Source organism: Poecile atricapillus, chromosome 14 (genome assembly GCF_030490865.1).
Source record: "Poecile atricapillus isolate bPoeAtr1 chromosome 14, bPoeAtr1.hap1, whole genome shotgun sequence".
Taxonomy (NCBI): Eukaryota; Metazoa; Chordata; class Aves; order Passeriformes; family Paridae; genus Poecile; species Poecile atricapillus.
In genome coordinates this window covers 1,363,025-1,382,481 of record NC_081262.1, presented here as the reverse complement: position 1 = coordinate 1,382,481, position 19,457 = coordinate 1,363,025, and the positions used below count along the sequence as shown (strand labels likewise).

The following is a 19,457-nucleotide window of genomic DNA, read 5'->3' as shown; positions in this document are numbered from 1 at the left end:
ATCTGGCACACAGCATCCCAGTGCACTTGGGAGGATGGGACCATGGTCCATAGCTGTGTTGTGATCAGGACTTGGGGGCTAAGATCCCAAGCAGAGCTGTCCCATGGCAAAACCCTGCAGGAATAGGACAGGCTGCTCAGGGAGAGGCAGTCTGGGGAGCACAGGCAGGATCTATCTGCCCTGACATCCCTTGCCACTTTCCACCACACCCAGTGATGGAGGAGGCCACGTGCTTGGGGCCAAGGAACACAAATGCCTCCAGTTATTTGGACTTTCTTTTTCTTCCCAAGTTTCTTAGATAACTGGGGCAGGAATTGATTTTACATTTGAGGACTGTTCCTCAGCACAAAGACGTGGTTAAAAAAAATCCCCAAACTAATCCTAAATTGTTAATTCCCAACACCATTTTCTGGCTCCTTTGAATCACAGTGTTATGTTTCTAATCATAAGCAGCAACCCAGGGCAGTTACAGGATTTCTTTCTGCTTTTCTTTCATCCCCATTGCCAAGGGAAGGGGGTGGCAGGTTAGCTGAGGCTGCCCCACAGCCTGCTCTCACCACACATCACCCTACCCTCCACCACCCCAGCACCCATCATCCCAGTCCATGCTCCAGCCGAGCACCCAGGCCATGCCACCCTCCTCCCCCACAGCACCCGGTGTCCATGGGTAGGCCTGTGACAACTAATGCCAGGTGCAGGAGGGTTTTCTGTGCCCCTTTGCCTGGGGAGGAAAAGGTCTCCTGTCCTGACAGGCGTTCCCCAAAATAAGATGGGAGCCTTTCTTTAGTGTCCCTTTCATGGAGCAGGAAGGGACAGAGCGCTGTGCTGAGATGGGCCTGTGGCCTGTCTCAGGGGTCTGGGATGGGCTGGGGTGTATCCCAGAGAACACAGCAGGCTGAGGCTGGGGCTGTAGCAAATCCCAGGGATACAGTGGGTGAGGGCACCTTCAGTGCCAGCCCCCATATGGAGAGGCCCTGAGCCCCCTCTGTAGCCATCACAGCTGCTTCAGGGGAGGCAGCAGGGCCAAGGCATCTCTGCCAGCCCAGGCAGAGGGGCAGTGTGGCAGCATGGGGGGCTGAACTGGGAATCAGAGCTCATCCCCCTCTGCCAAGAATTAGCTTCACGCTGCACTGCTTCTGTCACTGACAAATTTGGAACAGGTGGCATGAAGTCCCAGATAAAAAGGAGCTGGGCAGAGAGGAAAACAACAGAGCCCAGGGTGAGTTTGCGCTCCTGGGCTTCTTTCTTTCCTCATTCCTCCCCTTGGCACAGGGTTCTGTTATTCCCCGTCTTCCCCCAGAGCTTCGCCTCTATCCCCAGTGATCACTGTGGCAACCCACAAACAAAGACAACTTTAGAGGCTGCTGGCTCTGTCCTGGGCTGCGGGGCCAAGCCAGAGGGAGAACCTGCAAAAGGCAGAGAAAAGAAGAAAGATGGGCTCAGAAAAAAACATGCCATTTGGAAAGAGACAAATTGAGATGTTCAAAGGAAGACGGCAGGGGAAAGAAAGGAGGAGAACAGGGCTGCTTCGGGCAATTGTTGGGATCAAAGGCTTTGGGGAGAAGGAAAGAGGCATTCCCTGCCCTCCCTCTGCTTGAGATGCAAATCTGTGGGCTTTAGAAATGCACAGAAAAAAAGCTTCCTGGAGGACAGGAGCCTTGGGGAACAGCAGGGTGGTGGAGGACAGCATGGTGGCCTCCCCAGCCCATTTGGAGCAGCCTGAGCAGGGGATGCCTGGGCAGCAGGAATGATGTAGCAGAGCAGAGCCACTTCCCTCACCTGCTGCCTTCTCACAACCTGAGTCCCCTTTCCCACTTATGAGAACCTATGAGGCACAGGTCCCTGGAGGGGCTGTCCCCTGAGAGTGCTTCCCACCACTGGCCCTGAGAGCTGAATCACTCTGAGGATCACGACCCCCTTGGTGTGGTGTCAGACCTGCCTTTGGATCTGCCCTCTGTGGGGCTGATGGTGGAATTGGTGCCAAATCCCCTTTTGCCACATTACCCAGCACTGCAGGGTCACAGCTGTTGTGTTGACTCTCCTTGGCCATGGCCCCTGCGAGCCCTCCATGGAGGCCACTATCACCTCACCTGCATTCCTCCCATCCATCCTTTTCTGTGTCTGGAAGGAGTCCTCAGGCTTCCTCCAGCACCCTTGTGCTGACTTATCCTGCAGGACATTGTCACCACAAGTGACAGAGTCCGCTCAATGCACCCAAGGCCACTTGGTTCCTCTTCCTTGATGTGGTATCAGACATTTGTGCTGATCTTTGAGCTCCCAGCCCTTGTGAGGTGCCAGGGGAGCAGCTGAACTCAACAGACCCTCATCCCCAGCAGTGCTCAGGCCCTGACTCAGGAGGAGTCAAGTACTCACCACCTTCTGCCAGGCTGGGTCTTGCTGCTGTCCCCTCCACCCCACTCCCTCTTCCCCTGTGGTGGGATGAGTCCCCACGTGCCTCAAGCCACTTAGTGCTCAACCCACTGTTCTTCTGCTGCAGACTGTGACTCCTACTGCAAACCAGCCAAGGGAAACTACAAGATTAACATGAAGAAGTACTGCAAGAAGGACTATGGTAAGGACCTTCAACCTCTCTGAGCCACCCTGGGCTTTGCTCCAGAGGCAGATGTGGGCTGGCTGTGGGTGGAGCAGATGAAGGCATCCAGGGGGTGGGGGACACTCCATATGGAGAGGGGTCCCCAAATCAGCCCTGCCAAAGTTGCAATGGATGAGGCAGGTGGGGCTGCTGGGAAAGGGCAGTTCCTGTCCCCAGCCTTCCTTTGGGGAGCAAAGCAAAGCATCACTGTGCCTCCCCTTTTTTCCCTCAGTGGTCCAGGTGAACATCCTTGAGATGGAGACGGTGGCCAACTGGGCCAAGTTCACCATCAACATCCTCTCTGTCTACAAGTGCCGTGATGAGCGGGTCAAGCGCGGTGACAACTTCTTGTGGATCCACCTGAAAGACCTGTCCTGCAAGTGCCCCAAAATCCAGATCAGCAAGAAGTACTTGGTCATGGGGATCAGCGAAAATTCCACTGACCGGCCCGGACTGATGGCTGACAAGAACAGCCTGGTCATCCAGTGGCGGGATGCCTGGACACGCCGTCTTCGGAAACTGCAGCGGCGGGAGAAGAAGGGCAAGTGTGTGAAGCCCTGAGGGGTTTGCACCCACCCTGTCCCCCATGCCCAGCCTCAGCCCAGCTGGGTGCTGCCAGACTGCACCCACAGACTCTGTACATATATATAGTGTGAATGGACTCTTTGTCTATAGTGTATATTTTGGCAATGGTTTCCTGTTGTGTGCGTGTGCACGGGTGGGTGTGTGTGTCAGCCCTTTAAGTGTGTATTAAAAATAATGCAGTAATGACAAACCTTTAATGAGGAGCAAAGTGGAGCAAGGTCTTGTGGGTGCCTGTCACCTGAAGGAGTTTGAAGGGGATTGGTGTCCTGCTCAGGGCATTCTGGAGCTCATTTTCAAGGCTTTTATATTCCCTTTAACACAGTTGTCTCCTGCCCAGCGCTGACATCTCAGTTGACAGCTCTCCCTTCTCCAGCGTCTACCATCAATCTATCAGATTCTTCCTCACTCTGAAAATGTGCTGCTTCCAGACCTCTCTCTGCCTTTCTCCTTGCCCAGGAGGAACAGGAGGTCAGAGTCTTCCTTCCCTCATTCCAGTGTACAGGCAGGCTGAGTGGAAATTGTCCAGTGCTGCAGAGTGTCCAGCCCCAGGAGCTCCACCAGGAAGGACAAATGAACTTTTACAAGACCTGATTCCTTGGTGATCCTGGGCTCACATGGACCAGTGCTGCTGGCTGGGGCAGGACCTGTGTAGTGCTGCAGTGCCATAGGGAGGAGCCAGGCCCTGGCACTGTGCTGGTGGCCACTACCAGGCAGGACTGTGTCCACCGGGGAGAAAGGAACAGACCTGGCAATCCCTAGTTGCCTAGTCCAGACAACCCAGTGAGAAAGACCTGGACACATCATTTTCCCCTCCCATGTCCACCTGCTCCATCTGAACCTTAGCTGGACTGGACAGGCCGACCAGAGCCATCATGTATCATCATCCATCCCCCCAGGTCTATGTGCCTTTATTTTCACCTGGTACCAACTGACATAATTGCACCTGTTTCTGTTGAGATGACACCAAGTGACATCTGCCTTGGCGTGCATCTTCCAGAGCTGGCCAGACTGTGCTCTCCTGGGAAGAATTGCTGTGGCCAAGGTTGTCCAAGGAGATGCACAAGGCAGAGGTGACAGGAAGAGAGAGGAGTTTCCATTGATCCACCTCTAGTCTTTTATATCTTCTTCACCATGTATGAGTTTCTGGTTACACAGACACCAGTATCTTCCCATGTTGAGATTGTAGCGGTCTTGGCTTAATAAATACAAATAGAAGTAGTAGGTGCTCTGACAATAGATATTCCTTTCCACACAAACCTTGCCTTGCTTACTCAGTGAGGGGTTGTAGCCTACATCACAGTCTTCCAGTCCATTGGGATGAAACTTTACCCTTCCTAGCCCATGGCAGCTTGTGTGGACTCCCCATGTCATGGTGGTGCTTCCGGGCTTCAGCATCCCAAGGTGCTGCTGGAGCTTCCAGCTGAAGAAACTAGTGGAGCACTGTTGGGTTTCAGGAAAAGGGAATTTGGAGAGTGAGTATCTAGGCCCTGGGGATCTGTGTGGACATGCAGGTGCATTGGTGAAGCTGCTGGACATGCTGGAAATGACGTTTCAGAGCTGTGGAAGACTTGAAGTGCCATTGTTCAGGTCCCATGGGTACTTGGATGCCTACAGAGGGCATGGCCAGAGGTGTGGGGAGGCCAGAAGCTGAGGGGTAATGGGTATGTGGGACCACTTGGATGAGCTGATACTATCCCCGCTCCCGACACAGACCCTCTTCCCTCCTCTCTCTGAGCTGAGGGGACCCTCCCATCCCTGGTTCCTCTTGTTTGGATTGTCACAGTCATGGCCTCTGCCATGAGATGGTTCTTGATGTAGTTGGGACACCCAGTACTCCTCTTCCTCCCACAGCTGCTTTCACCAGACTTGCCCTTGGCTCAGGCTCACTCCAACCCCATACACCCAACAGACACAGAATCAAAGAATGGTTTGGGTTGGAAAGGACCTCAAAGATCACCTTCTTCCAAACCCTGCCATGGGCAGTGACACCTTCCATTAGACCAGGTTGTTCCAAGCCCTGTCCAACCTGGCCTTGGACACTTCCAGGGATGGGGCAGCCACAGCTTCTCTGGACAAATGCAGGAGTCCTCACACAGAAGTCAGTGGTGGTACACCCTTTGGGTGTGCAAAGACAGGACTTTCATCAGGATCATCCCTTCTGTCCCAGACACTGCTCAGCATCACCCCATGTGGTGTGGGGATTCTCTGACTCCTCAGCAGCCACAGTCCAGAAAGAGCAGGGCAGCACCGCTGTGCCATGGGATACCTCTCAAGGCAGGGCTTCAGCAGCACATGGTTTCTCCAAGCAAGGAAAGGCACAATGTATCTGTGTTCCCCGAAAATACTGGCCACTTCCATCTCAGGCAGGGAGCTCCAGGATTTCCTTTGGCACCTGATTTCTCCTCTACTGAAGGGGCTACCTAAAACTCTTTGAAGAATTTGGTGATTAGAGTTCTCCATTTACCCTCCAAGGCAGCTCTTCCCTCTTCTTTCACCTCTGCCATCTGGGACTGTTGAGGAAGGATGTCTCCCAGCTGGCATCTCAGTGTCTGCTGGGGCAGATCAGAAACGCCAGAGCAGAGCCACCATGCCATGGTCTGTGCTGAGGAGAGGAGCTCTCTGTCTCTCCCTTTGGCTCACGAATGTCTTAAAATCCTGGCTGAAGGACTGGAGGAAGCCACTCTGCACCTTCACTGAGTTTGATCCCTGAAGGACTTCTCTTGACATCCCTCGCTTATGTCATCTCCGTGTCCAAAGCAAGAATTCACCTTTCTTATTCCTCTTCCTCTGCCTGGCGTGGTCAGCTGAGAACTGCAGACTGCACATGGATGTGGCTGTACCTGGGATGCTGTAGCTGGGTCACCCTGAGCTGGTGCCAGTACACCAAAGGCAGTGGAGAAGGCACCATGGATTTGCTCAGAGGTGCTGCTCATCCTGCCCTATAGATTGGGCAGGGATTGGAGCACACACCAGCACAGGCATCATTTGGTGGAGAGCTGCAAATCCAGGGGCAGTTCCACATCCACCAGCACCCACCCAGCCCTGTCCACCCCTTTGGTGGTGGGGACTGCTTTACACCACTAGGAGCTGCCAGAGTCAATGGGTGACACAGGGCAGAGGGCTCAGGTGGCAGCAGGGTATGTGCACTCACACAGTCCTGGTGGCTGCAGCCGGCAGCTATAGGCTTTGCAAGGGCAAAAGAGAGAGACTGCAAAGCAAACTCTGCTTGGCACGACAAAGCCATATGTTTTCCAAAATGGGTCTTCAAGGAAAAAAGTATTAATTCAGGAAAGCATCTGAAAAGCCTTTGGTGTGCTCTGGTGCATTCCCAATTCCTTGAGCACAGATCCCCCACCCTGTGCAGCAGCTGGTGGAGCTCAGTGTGCCGAGAAGCACCGTGCTGGGACCGGCTGCTGCAGGCGGCGGATGCCGGTGCACGTGGGAAGGGCCAAAACCACCACGCACATTTCCATCCATGTTTTTTTATTTAACAGGTCTTTTCCCAGTATTCAGCTGGGTCAAAGTATTTGAGACACAAAGGCAGAAAGGCAGGCCAAGTTTGCAATTTCCCCCCTGCTTTGGGACTGAATTTTGCAGCTGGTTGAAATTTTTCTCATTTCAAAACGCCAGTGGACATTTTTCATGAAAACCCGGAATATGGCCAAGGAAAGAGAAAATGTGAGAATACTACAGAAAAATCAGTGCTCTTTTTCTGTGTTACCCAGCCAGCTCCACTCGTGAGAGATCACAGGAGTTTGGACAGCTGAACCCCAGCCTGACTGGACAGACAAATGGATGTATGTGTAGAGTATTTTCCATCATTTTGTTCTTGGTAACCGAAGTCTATATAAATAAAATTTGACTGCACACAGAAAAACATGCTCCTTAGGTGAAACAGGATCAAGCAAAGAGCATTTTGCTTGGCTAACAGGGCACAGCTCAGTGCTTGGGTGTGGGAATATTCTTCCTGGTGAGGATCTGAGCCTCTAAGAAGGGGTAAGATCTACTTGGAGTGACCCCTCATAGTCATAGGTCATAGTTTGACCTGGTCTTGGTCTCCTTGTTCTCCTGATGCTCTCTGGTACACAGAGCAACTTCTGTCCATGCTACCATGCAGATCCAAGTGGATCTTAGTAGTGGCTTCAGCTGTCAGAGAGCAGTGATGGTGGCTCTGCCAGCCCATACTCTCCAGGCTTCCGTGGTTAATAACTTTTGCCACCTGTGGACATGATACTAGGCAACTGTGGCCTGCTGCCACTCCTCAGGTGTGGTGACCTGTCCAACCAACCATATCTTGTCCATCCAACCAGTGCCATATCCTCTGTCCCGTGCCCTTGGTACTGCAGCCCTCTGTCCATCACCCTTCGCCCAAGCACGGTGTTTTATTCGGCACTTTACAACCCTCACAAGTTTCATTAACATCCTAAATTTTTCTTCCTAAGCAAAGCACAGCCTCTGCAATTCCCAACCCTCCTCCTGTCCTCTCAGTCCCAACCAGGGCTCTTTCACCCTCTCAGGATCCTTCCAGAGGGGCTGTAGGACCAGCACAGGGCACACTTTTCCCACTCATGATCATGTCAAACAAGTGTTAGGGGAATTTAGTTGCTCCAAGCCCCTCCTGTCCTTGCAAAGCTGTGAGAAATGTGCTGTTCTTCAATATGCCTAGTGTATTTTTACCAGCCTTGGGGGCACTTATTACATCAGTGTTAATCACCTGTCATTCATTCATTTGTTCATATAGTCCTTCATCCAACCTATCTCCTTGTTCGTCTTTACAAGGGCACAATTCACTGGTTAAACACATGCTCCCCGTGTGCACAGGATATGCAGCACCTGTGGGGTCTGGGGGCATAAGGAGGTGGGGGGCTCAGTTCAGCAGGGCCTGGGGAGCAGGGAGACAGCTTCCCACGTCAGCTGTGTGGGGGAAACATGAGGAAACCATTAATAGATGGGCTGGCCTGCGCCGTGTTTTTCTAAGGAAGAGCCAAAGACGGGGAACAGCTGGGGTCAGCAGGGCACCATCTGGAGAAACCCGTCAGCTCCCTCCTGCTGGGATTTTCCCACCTCAGTGGCAATGGAGAGGATGAGGCAGGAGGGAAGAGCGGTCCCCACCAGCACCCTGGGGATGGGGAGATCCTGCTGCAAACACGGACCTGCACATGTCCCGAGCTGGCCCTGAGGCATCGCCCTTGTGTCGTGCCAGGAGGTTTCCAGTGGCACAGGAGATGTGGCATAAAGAGAAGCATCCTGCCCAGGGTGCTGCTACCCCATGAGAGCCATGCTGGTCCCCCCACATATTGGGTTCAGCATCCTTGTGCAGAAATCAATGATTTCTCTGCATAGGGCAGGATCAGGCTCTCAGCATCAAAGGAGCCATCAAGGTTGGTCCTCTATTTAAACAGCCACTGCAAGAATCAATAAACAGACAATGTTTTAATCTTGGACAAGGTGCTCTACCCCAAAATCTTGGAGAACCAGCCTCTCCACTGTCAAAATAAACACCACACGCTGCTTCCCCCCACCACACCCACACAACGGGAAACTGTCATCTGTTCAGGAGCAGGAAGAGGTGGCACTCCCAGAATATGGCTGGTCCTGGAGGATTCCCTGTCTGAGATGAGGCAGTGGCCAGCCCAGGCACAAATAGTCACCAGCTGACTCCTGGGTTGGCCACAGTGGGGATCATAGTCCTGCTCACAGCACAGGGAGTGAAGACATGAGGATGGGCAGAGCAAACCCAGCTCAGCACATTCGAGGAGTTTGGAGGTGCCTGGGTTGGGTCTCTCCCTGGCACTGACATCCCCACAGAGACTTCTGCAGCAGCAGTGGTTAAAGCCAGGTGCTGCATCCTGCCTGTCCTCTCCTGTCCCCTGCCCGTGTCCTGCCAGACACATGACAGTGGGAGAAAATTGTCTCCAATGCTTAAAGCTCTGGGGCTGGTCTACAGGTCACTAATCTGACCTCAGGGCCATTTGAGGCTTTTGGTATGTGGTGACTCTTGGGTTTCCCTTCCCAGCCCTGCTGGCCACCCATGCTTGATCCCTGTAGCCCCGGGTTGGTGCAGCTCAGGTCAGTGTCCTGGGAGCCCTGGGTGCACCCCATGCTGGGGTAGCTGGGGTTTGCTCATCCATCAGGAAACCAAGCACACCCCAGCAGGCTCTAGCTGGCATCTTGAGACAGAAATAAGGCGGATTTGGCTAGCACACACATACAGACTGTCCCTTTTCCAGCAAAACCAGATGGTACCTGGAGCTGGGAGAGAGGCAGGGTGGTCAAAGGGGGCCCTTGGACTGGCCAGGCAGTGCTGCCCCCACACCAGCAAGGCTCAGTCATTCCTGTACCCTGCCCAAATCTGAGCCACTGGCAGCACCTCCACCTCCATCCCCATCCTTATCCTTTGCTCTGTACTTCCTGAGCAATCCTTTTCTGTCAACCTGCTGACCGTAGGGGGAAATTCCTGGTCCTAACTGTTATGCAAAATTAGCTCTCAGGGAACGCCTGGTGCAACCATGGGGCCTTCGTCTGCTCCGGGTGCTTTCAGACTTCCCTGGCATCCAGTGGGACAGCCATAAATCTCTGCTACTGCCTCCAAGTCGAACATTTCCTCCGAGCCCCATTATTAATTTTCTGAAAGATCCCATAAACCCCCAGATGGAAAAATATGGAGATATTTGCACATGTGCCGTAAAACACATTGCCCATCTATTTCAAATGGATGTGGCAATATATAAAACATACTTAGGGCATGAGCCAGGTTTCACGGTATTTAAACAAGGCAGCATGATGTAATTGGAATTTACAGTGTAAGAGCAGATTGAAGCTGGGCCATGGGTGCGTACCATATATCTTGGATCTCCTGAAGATTTGGCCTGTTCTGGAATGGCAAATACCTTTTGTACTTGCCACCTATATTTTAAGTGGATCAACAGCTCCTTTCACGAAATATAAGGGTTGGAAAATACATATTTTTTCCACCTGAATTTTGGAGCCTCTCTGGAGAGGAGAGATCTGCCCTGTTTCCTGTAAAGAGCATGATTCCTAGGAATGATGTGTCCCTTTGTTTTCCTTGTCCCCCAGCCCACATGGCTCCTGTCCCTGGGAAGCACAATGCCACCACCTCTCCCACTGCATGGCCTCGATGGTGGGGATGAGGACTTCAGAGTCTCCATGGTGTGGCAATGAAGACCTGCTACCCATAGCCACTGTCCAAGGCCAGACTGGATCAGTCTCAGACCAACCTGGTCCAGTGGAAAGTGTCCCTGTCTAAGGCAGGGGGTTGGAAAGGGATGTTCTTTAAGATCTCTTCCACCTCAAACCATTCTATGATTCCCTGGAGCAGGAGAGGGGGGTGAGCCTCAAACACTGCTCTCCACTGCTGGGAAGAGAAGCTGGAGCTCCAGGGGCTGCTGGCAGGGGCACAGGCAGGAGCTGGTACAAGAGAGAGCAGCCAAGAGAAGAGCTGTCACCATCAGGCCCCCCCCAAAAAAAACTGTGGGGAAGCCTTTCAGGTGCCTCCATCTCCCTGCAATGATGCCAGTATCAGGGAAAGTGATGGGAACCACTCCACAGCCAGGCGATGGGAGGATGATGGGAGAGTAGAGGATGTTTAGGGACCATCCAAGCTGTCCCCATCACCAGTGCAAACGCACCTCTGCCACTCATCCCAGGACAGGGGGGCAGGTAGGCACAGCAAGGCTGAGAAGTTTTTGGCTCCAGCAGTCCAATTCCTCCCAGCAAGATCCTGATCTCTCCCTTCTCTGCACACTGCCCAGACCCCCATGGTGCTTGCCAATGTTAGGAATTTTGGGGAGCTGAGGGTTGCCAAGGGACTACAGACACGGCACTCTTTGGCTGCTGCTCCTCAATGCTGACCCGCTTGGCAAAGGAATATGGTGCCCCATGGTTGGGGCAGGGAGACAGTTATGGGCCCTCTCTGACAGACAGGGAAGATCCCCCTAAGTTACCCCAGTCAAAGGGAAAGGCAAAAAAGGGAAAGATAAAAGACCCCAATGCATAAAAATTTGAATTTTACTCATATATGAACTGGTGGCTCCAGTTCACTCGCCAGTGCCACTGGTAGGCTCTGGGCACAGGGCTGATGATGGCCTCATAACCAGCCCAAGCGTCCCAGGGTGCTGCAGGGCACTGGGGTGGCTGTGGGCACTCAGGGGGATCCTAGGCAACTCATCTGCAAGCTGAGGACAGTGAGAAGGAGCCAGGAGCCTCATCAAAGAGTCCCCTGTGCCTGCCAGCTTCAGGCAGGGCTGGTGCATCTGGTCTGCCCAAACTCATTGTCCCTCTCCACCCCCATCTGAGCGTTCAGAAAGTTTGGATGAAAAATTTCTGAAAAATTAATAAATCAAATCCTTCCCTTCCGGCGGGAGGAAAACCCCTCCAAAAAATGTCAGTTAGAAATAATCCAAGTGATTTGTTTGGAAAATTTTGAAGTGCAGGTCCTCCTGAGAGCCAGAATGGCCTCTCGGCCTTGCTCTGCAGAGCCAGGAACCAAGAGCCAAGACCCTGGTCCAGGGCAGAAAGCCTGGATGCTCTCATAGTCACAGCTCAGGCTGGAGCCCAAAGGAACTGCAGGCCACCTGCAGCCCAGCCAGGACTGGGACCACGCAAGCCCACCTGGAGCCTCCCCAGGGCTTTCCAAATGCAGCCATTCAGCTTCAGGGGATTAGGCTGGATGCTGCAGAGAGGGACAGTCAGCTGGCTCAGCTCAGGCAAATTGGCTTTTTCAGAGGTAAAACCAGTTGGATTGGGGATTTCCTGACCAGCTCTTGTCAACCAAGCATGGTGCTGGACATGGATGAGACACAGGACTAGTGTATGCTACCTGCTGGTGTGGAAACCAGGCTAGGGCTCCTCGGCAGCCCCTGAGCTGTCATCCCATGGGATGTTTTCCTGCTCCAAACCTCCAGACTGAACTGCTCATGAATGAGCCGAACTGCTCTGGAGAAGTATCTGAGCAGCCATTAGCTGGACAGTACGTGTTGTTTCTCGAGATCTCCTCTATCATGTTCTGAAGGGCTCTTACTGCCAGACAGAAGGTCTCTGAGGGTTTCTTGTGAGCTTCAAGTGTACAGCACAGCAGAAACTGCTCAGCAAGGTTGTTTGTGTGCACCCCTAGACCTCTCAGAGACCCACATATTAGAGGAAGTTGAATATCATGTCTCTGAAAGCTGGCAGCCTTTCCATCACTGCCACAAGGGAGACACCTGGAACCAGGTCCAGGCTGGGGAGCTTGGACCTCACCAAGCCAAAAGTATCAACCTCATCTGCTGAATTTTTGGCTTTCTGCTAATAGTGGGATGTGTCCTGCAAAGGACTTTGTGCTGAGTGCTGGCAGAGGTATTTGGCTCCTTGGATGCTCTGGAGCCAGTGGCATGTCTCTTGAGTGGGTTAAATGATGTAGAGCTGCATTCTACCATCCTCACTGCCTCTTAAAGGCACATTTCTCTGTGATGAGCTCTTTCAGGCCTGTTGTGGCCATTCACAGGTTGTGATCAGGTTCTTGTCTAGGCTGACTGCAGTGGTCATCCGGTGTTTTGGCTCTTTAACTCAAAGGGGAACAAGAAGGCAACAAAATGAGCTTTTCTTGGACACCCCTGTGGAGTTATTTCTCCAGGTGCCATTAGAGATGCAGGAAGATGAGAAAGCAAATAGTATCAGTCCTGTGGCTTTACCTGAGGAATCTACAAACCACTTTTCCACCACAGGAAGGGTGGGAATGCAAGAGGCTGGGAGCATTCAAACCCAAACAAAGCTCTGACAAAAGGATGCAGCCAGAGGTGATGGCTCAGGAAGGGATAGTGTGGATAATGGGAGATAAGCACAGTGCTAGCAACTCTGCCTGAAGAGATTGCTGAGGTGAAAGCTCTAGGCCATCAGAGGCCCATGAAAGCCCTTGCCTGTGTGGCACATGGTGGGCACTGAGGCTATGGCCCTAACCAGCACATTAGCAGGAGTCAAGAAAATTGATAGAGAAACCACTTTTCCATATAATGGGGCATCCTGTCATGTTCCCACTGCCCTCCTCCATCTTTCTTTCATTCATCTCTCTTGCCTTTGACCTCTCCCCTCCTCCCACCAAATTTTCTCTTCTCCCAGGTTTCTTGCTGTTTGGCTGCTCATTCTCCCACTCCTGTCAGGGATGATAAATCGCCCCCACAGAGGAGCGTCATCAACATACCAGACCCATCCTTCATTTGACCTCAGCTCTGAGTCACTTCCAGGAGGTAAGAACTGAACAGGAGAGAAGATGACCAGTCAACACATTGAAGTAGGAACTGGTCCATTGCCCTTTTTTCCTCCAGTCACAAATCCTGTCCTCTCCAGTCCTACATGTGTAGTGAAGACTGCACATCCCTCTGGCCATCATGCTGTGCATCCAGCTGGGGCATCTTATGATGAAGAGATGCCCATGTAGACATGCCCCTCTCTTTCTCTTGATCTCCCTCACCTTGCTCCCCCCTTTCCTTCCCCCAACACACATCTGTTCACGTAGTTCCAGAAAATTTGTTTCATATCACCATTGAGCCATTTATTTATTTCCAGAGAGTTAAAAGCCTGTCTCCCTTGATTTAGTGAGTAAAGAGTGCCTAGGAGGGAGCAGAGAGAAGAAAAGAATGAAAGAAATAAAATAATGAAAAAAAAGTCTTGGGAACATCTGGAGTTGCTCTTAAGCAAGATGCAATATTCTTGGCCAGATGTTGAATGACTGGCTTCTTCTTGGAAAACGTCAATATGTCAGATGTTGAAATCCCACCTAACACCGTCTTCCTTACCTTCCTTCCCCTCTTCCTTGTCCTGCTCTGCTTGTGCTGCCCACACCATCCTGCTGGGATGGCACCAAGTAGTTTCTCTTGATGGGTGTCACTGTGAGGCACCAATGGGCCAAGCTTGTCACTTGAAAACCACTGGTTCACCAAGCAGAGGGCTGTGGAGAGGCTGGATGAGCTTACAGTGATGCTGCTTGTGCTGCTTGGAGGCAGTGCCAGGCAATGGAGAAGGCATCTCCAAGAGGTTCCAAAGAACTGGGAACAGGGCTTCAGCAGGCAAAGATATCTGGGATCTCTGGCAGCAAACCTTTCCCAGAGAAGCAAAGAAAGACTTTCAATCTTGCATAGCTGAGCAGACAGCTGCCAGCGAGGTGGGGAGGGCACCAACACACTGGAGGCCGTGGAGCCGCTTCCTTGGGGAAAGGAGATGCTGTTCACACTAGTCATTCTGACTCACCAGCATCAATACAAATGATTCTGGGGATTTATACCAGCTTCAGGGCTGGCTAGGAGAGTGGGGAGAGCAGATCACCAAGAGCTGGTGTAGCCAAAGGGGTGACATCCATCCTGAGCTGGACACGCTTCATGTACCACAACACAGCTGGAGCTGTCACCCCTCCTGGCTGGACCCAGCACAGCTGCCCAAGCACTCAGCTCCTGCAGGCGCCCCTCTGCAGCACCCTGGATGTGGTCCATTGCTCCCACCCTATGGTGCCCATCCATCACTTGAGCCAGCACATCCAGCAGCACCACACAGAGGTATGTGGGAGTTAAATATTCCTTCTGTCCACCACTGGTATATAAATTATGAGCCACAATGTAAAAAAGCAGAACAGGGAGTTTACCAGGGGCAAATCCTCATTGGCTGCTCAGAAGGAGGACTGGCACCCAGGACAAGAGGAGTGCTGGGTGGCACCTGCCATGCCAGGCAAGTTCCTTTTCCATCCTGGGTGTCCTGCAGAGGCTGAGGTCCATCCACCTGTGCCTGACCCAGCCTCTGGCCTCCGCTCCCAATGCTGTAACTTCAGAGTCAACCCATGGCCTCCTCTAACATTCTGCTCTTCAGCATCCTACAGCCCAAGGCTCTGCTGGTCCAGGGCAGTCACCATGGCCAGGATCACAGGACCATAGGACCATCCTCTTCCCTCATTCATACTGTCATAAGAATTAATAAGGAAAGAGAAGCTGTGGCTGCCCCGTCCCTGGAAGTGTTCAGCCCAGGCTGGATGGGACTCTGAGCAATGTGATCTAGTGAAAGGTGTCCCTGCCCATGGCAGGGGGTGGAACTACATGATCTTTAAGGTCCCTTCAACCTAAACCATTCTATGATTCTGCTGTCAGTCCAACCCTTGTGCTGTCTAGGATCTTGTAGTTGGCTTTCTGCTCCCACATTTCATTATGGTGGCTATCAGGAACCCAGGGTTTATGGCCAACTGTATTGGAGGTTTTGGGAGCTGGAATCTGTCCTCATGCCTCAGCACTCTCCAGGTGCCAGGAGGAGCCCTCCAGGGCTCATGGGGGACCTCCCACACATCAGAGATTATGCTTGGTGGAGGATGACCACCAATGCCTTCCTACTGAGCTGAGCCAGGTTAAAAAGAGACCAGCCTCCCCTTCCAGTAAGAGTGGAAAAATGAGGGCAGAGGAGTAAAGGACAGCTGATCCAACCCTCCCCTCACCAAACTCTGCCTGCATGTGTCACCTCAGCAGGTATTGCACAGTGATGGTTGGGATCTGCCCACAAGAGGTTCCAAGTCACACCAGCAGTGCCCATGGGCAGGCAAACACTGCTGTTTGGAGAGGGGTCACTTTGGGTGCTGCTCTCCTCAGCTTCCTGCTAGCTAGAGGGTCCCAAAGCCCCTTATTAAAGCTTGAAGAAACTGAGTAACCACAGGCAGAAGGAGCATCTTCCTCCTCTTCAGAACTGGGACCGGGACCACCAAGGCACATGTCGGGGTCTGTCTTCAGCCTTCCCTGCACTTGTTTCTTTTTCCTGGACCAAAAAGTAATAGCTGGAATGCTGAGAGCACAGTCACAATCCACTCCTGGGACCCATTCATCTCCCCATGGCCCACAACCCCCACTACCCTGCACAGATGGAATTGCAGAAAGACACACAGTCCTCCCATCTCTGTGGGTCCCAGCTCTGCAGGCCCTGGGCTGGGCTCCCCATGGCTAGGACAGTGGGGATCTGCTGAGGAGGTGTCAGCTCTCCCAGCTGATCAGTACGGGCCTGCAGCAGGAGGGCTTGGTCCTTGCCATGGCCTGGTGCACCAGCAAGGAAAGTCTGGGAGAACAGATGGCCACTGCTCAGGGTCACCTTCTCCAGGTGCCCAGAACCTTCAACCCCACATGACAGCAAAGCTTTCTACTCCCTCCTGCTGTGTGTGGGGACATTTACGGTCCTTAATCCATGGAAGGGTGACCAGGATATGATCTGTATGGAAACAGAGGCAACTCTGAGGAGTAAATCAAGCCCTGGTCCCCTTTCTGGAGACCACCCTCCCCAGACTGCCTGGGAAACCATCTGACCCTCTATCCCTCCACAGGGATTGGATTAGGGGGTCCAGCCCCATTTACATGGGATTCCCTCTCCCTTGGAGCAAGCTGCCCTCCAGAGGTGAAGGCGGTGTGAAGTGGGGTGACAGAGAACCAGACAAGCAAGATCCTCCGTGAAACCCCCACGGGGTGCCCCCACTCCCGCGCCCCCACCCCAGGGCAGCGGGGCCGGCTGGGAGGGGTCGGCAGTGCCCGGGAGCCGGGCTCAGGTGGTCGCTGCCGGGGCGTGGGGCCGGGACTGTGGTAATGACAACCAGGTGAGCGGGTGGCGATAAACCCCCAGGAATGCGGCGGCGGCGGCAGCTGCGGCCCCGCGAGTCGCTCAGCCCTTGGATGGGCCAATTAAGTAAATAGAAAATTTGGAGCGCAGGATCAAAGCCCGAGCGCGCGGGCTTTATTTATATGGAAAAGGTCAGATTATATTGGCAGATGTGTTAAAGGAGCGAGGAAAAAAAACCCTTTCAAAAACATTGGCCCTGATTTGAGGTTTCCTGACGGGTGGGACGGGGCTTTTTCTTTCTTTTCGGGCCACGGGTGCGTTGGAGTGCTGGCAGTGCTCTGGGGGCAGCTGGGAAGGGCACGTCTGGTGCTGGGCTCACTGCCCCTGCCCACCCACCTCCTGGACCCTCTGCAAGCAGCACAAACACCAGCAACAGGGTCCCCCTGGCTCAGAGTACCACCTTACACTCGGTGGTCCCCCAGGTGATGTGGAGTTGGTCCCTCAAGTGGACCTGATGGGTTCTGCCCAGTGTTTCACCTCCCTGTTACCCCCAGCAGCTCCATCAGTCCTGGACTCTGCACTCCGAGGTGATGTCCCCATCCACCCAGTGTCACCCTGGATGTCGCTGGCAGTCACTGTCTATCCCAGATCACTGTCCCACCACTGCTCTGCTGCATGTTTGGTTTTCCCGGCTTGCGGAGTTGGGAAGCCCGCCTGTGTGATGTTCCCCCAGGGACAGCAGAGAGCCTGGCGTCCCCTTGCTCTGCACTTCCTGCTCCTGTAGGGCAGGGAGGACTCCAGGATCAGCTGTCAGTGATGAGCCTGGGGACATTCCCACTACCCTCAGCACTGCCAGCAGTGTTTTGGAGCTGATAGTAAGGCTGGGGCTGGAATGGGTCCCCTCGGATCACACTCCAAGTCACCACGTCCCCACTGGTGCTTGGCCAGCCCTCCGACATGGCAAATGGGAGCAAACATCACCTCCTTTAGCACTCCAAAACTGCGGAAGGATGCCAGCTTCAGCATCCTGTGTCCCCAGGCTTTGCTCTGCTTCCCAGAAGGAGCGTGGGGGTCCCAGCTGAGGAAACTGAGGCAGGGGGGTGGGAGGGGAGAAGGGTAATGTGGTGCGAGCAGTGGAGAGCGGCAGCATCCAGCAGCAAGGTGGGGAGGTGGCAGGAGGGACCTGTGATGGGGGAATAGAGGAATGCGCTCGCCCGAGCAGGAAATTGTTGGGCTCGGAGAGCGCGGGACCCGCCTGCAAAGAAAACAAGCGGAGGCCGAAAGGCAGCGGGGGCGCAGCGCCGGTGGGGGGGCAGGAAGGGGGTTCCAGGGACAGGATTGCCGGCTGTGCTCCCGATCTGGGCAGGTGTGCTGGGAGCCGCTGCTGCACCCACTGCTGGACCTGCTGCCAGACCCACTGCCGGCCGTGCCAAAGCTGCAGTTCAGCCACGGGACCCTCATTTCTTCTGCATGGGCAGGCATGGAGCAGAGCAGCAGCTCCAGAGGTGCAGTTAGCTCATCTTCTACTTTTGGCCTGGCTATGATTCAGTTTCCCTAACCTTAAAATCAGTCACAGGCAGTGGCAAGACGCATCCTGGGGTGGGAACAAGGTGTCTGTGGGGTTGAGATCTGCAGGGCTTTGCTGTGCCAGCCCTGGACCTCACTCAGGGTCATGACCAAGGGAGCTCCTCCTCTCCCATGTTATGGGAAGGAAAGCCCTCTGTCACCACTGATCACCTTCCCAGGTTTTCTCCACCTACGCACTGGGTGCCACAGAGGTGAGCAGAACACACAGGGTCGGAGCATGTCAGACCAGGAGCAGAGGGAAAAGACAAGGATGGTTCTGCTGAAAAGGGATGCTGCAAGAGGGTAAAGCCAGAGTGGCGCCTGGGGACAAGGGGTCCCTCGTGTTCCTCATCTTCCTGGTCCCCCATGGGGCTGCCACCACCCTGGCCACCTGCTTCACCTCGTCTGCACCAAGGGCTGCTCAGTGCAGTCCTTGGGAGGGACATGTCTGAGTGGTCTCTGTTCTCTTTAAGGGACATCATGGCACAAAATGCCACCTGGATCACGGTGCTGCTGGGAAACTCCACTGGTGCATAATACAATATCTGGCACTGGCATCTATGGCTTTATCTGCAACAGATCAGGTTGGAGCAAAACCTTCTGAGACAGCATCTGGAAGCGGTTTAACCCTCACCAAGTTTTGCATGAAATACCAATTTTCCACCCCTTTCATTTAGTTTATTGAAATTAAGAGGGAAAACTTCTCCTCCCACCTTCTCCTGCTTCCTCCCACCCCTGGGTTCTCCTCTGGGCTCAAGCTTCTCACAGCCCTTCTGGAAAAGCAGAGTATATCATGGAGCTGCATGTCCAGCCAGGAGCACCTCCCCATACTCTGCCAGGCAATGGGGCTGTGCCAGCACAGCATCATCAGAGGGGTCTGAGAAGATGAACGTTGTGCCAGGCCAGAGGCAGGGTCCAGACAGAGTCCAGGCAGGGCAGCAGCAGGAGCAGGATGGTGTGGAAGAAGCCCATGGTGGCCAGCACTGAGATGGCTGGAGCAGGGGTGGGTGCAGCATCCCAAAGCAATAACCTGAGGGAAGGGCACAACTCATCCCATGGGAGCTGGGCAGGAGTTGTGCAGAGCAGCCAGTGGCACCATGAGGGGATATGCCAAGCTGTTTCCAGTGCTGAGGTTTCAGGGGAGGGATGT

At 53.6% G+C, this 19,457-nt stretch overlaps 1 protein-coding gene across 3 annotated transcripts in view; it reads left to right on the top strand.

Moving 5' to 3' along the window:
- Positions 1-5,461, top strand: part of NTN3 (netrin 3) — a 34,572-nt gene extending 29,111 nt beyond the window's left edge. For all 3 annotated transcript variants that reach the window (XM_058849706.1, XM_058849709.1, XM_058849705.1), the window contains 2 exons: positions 2,498-2,572; positions 2,826-5,461. In XM_058849706.1, the coding sequence (XP_058705689.1) occupies positions 2,498-2,572; positions 2,826-3,154 (404 nt within the window). In that variant the 3' untranslated portion in view covers positions 3,155-5,461. The remainder of the gene's footprint in view (positions 1-2,497; positions 2,573-2,825) is intronic.
- The last annotated feature ends 13,996 nt before the right edge of the window (positions 5,462-19,457 follow it).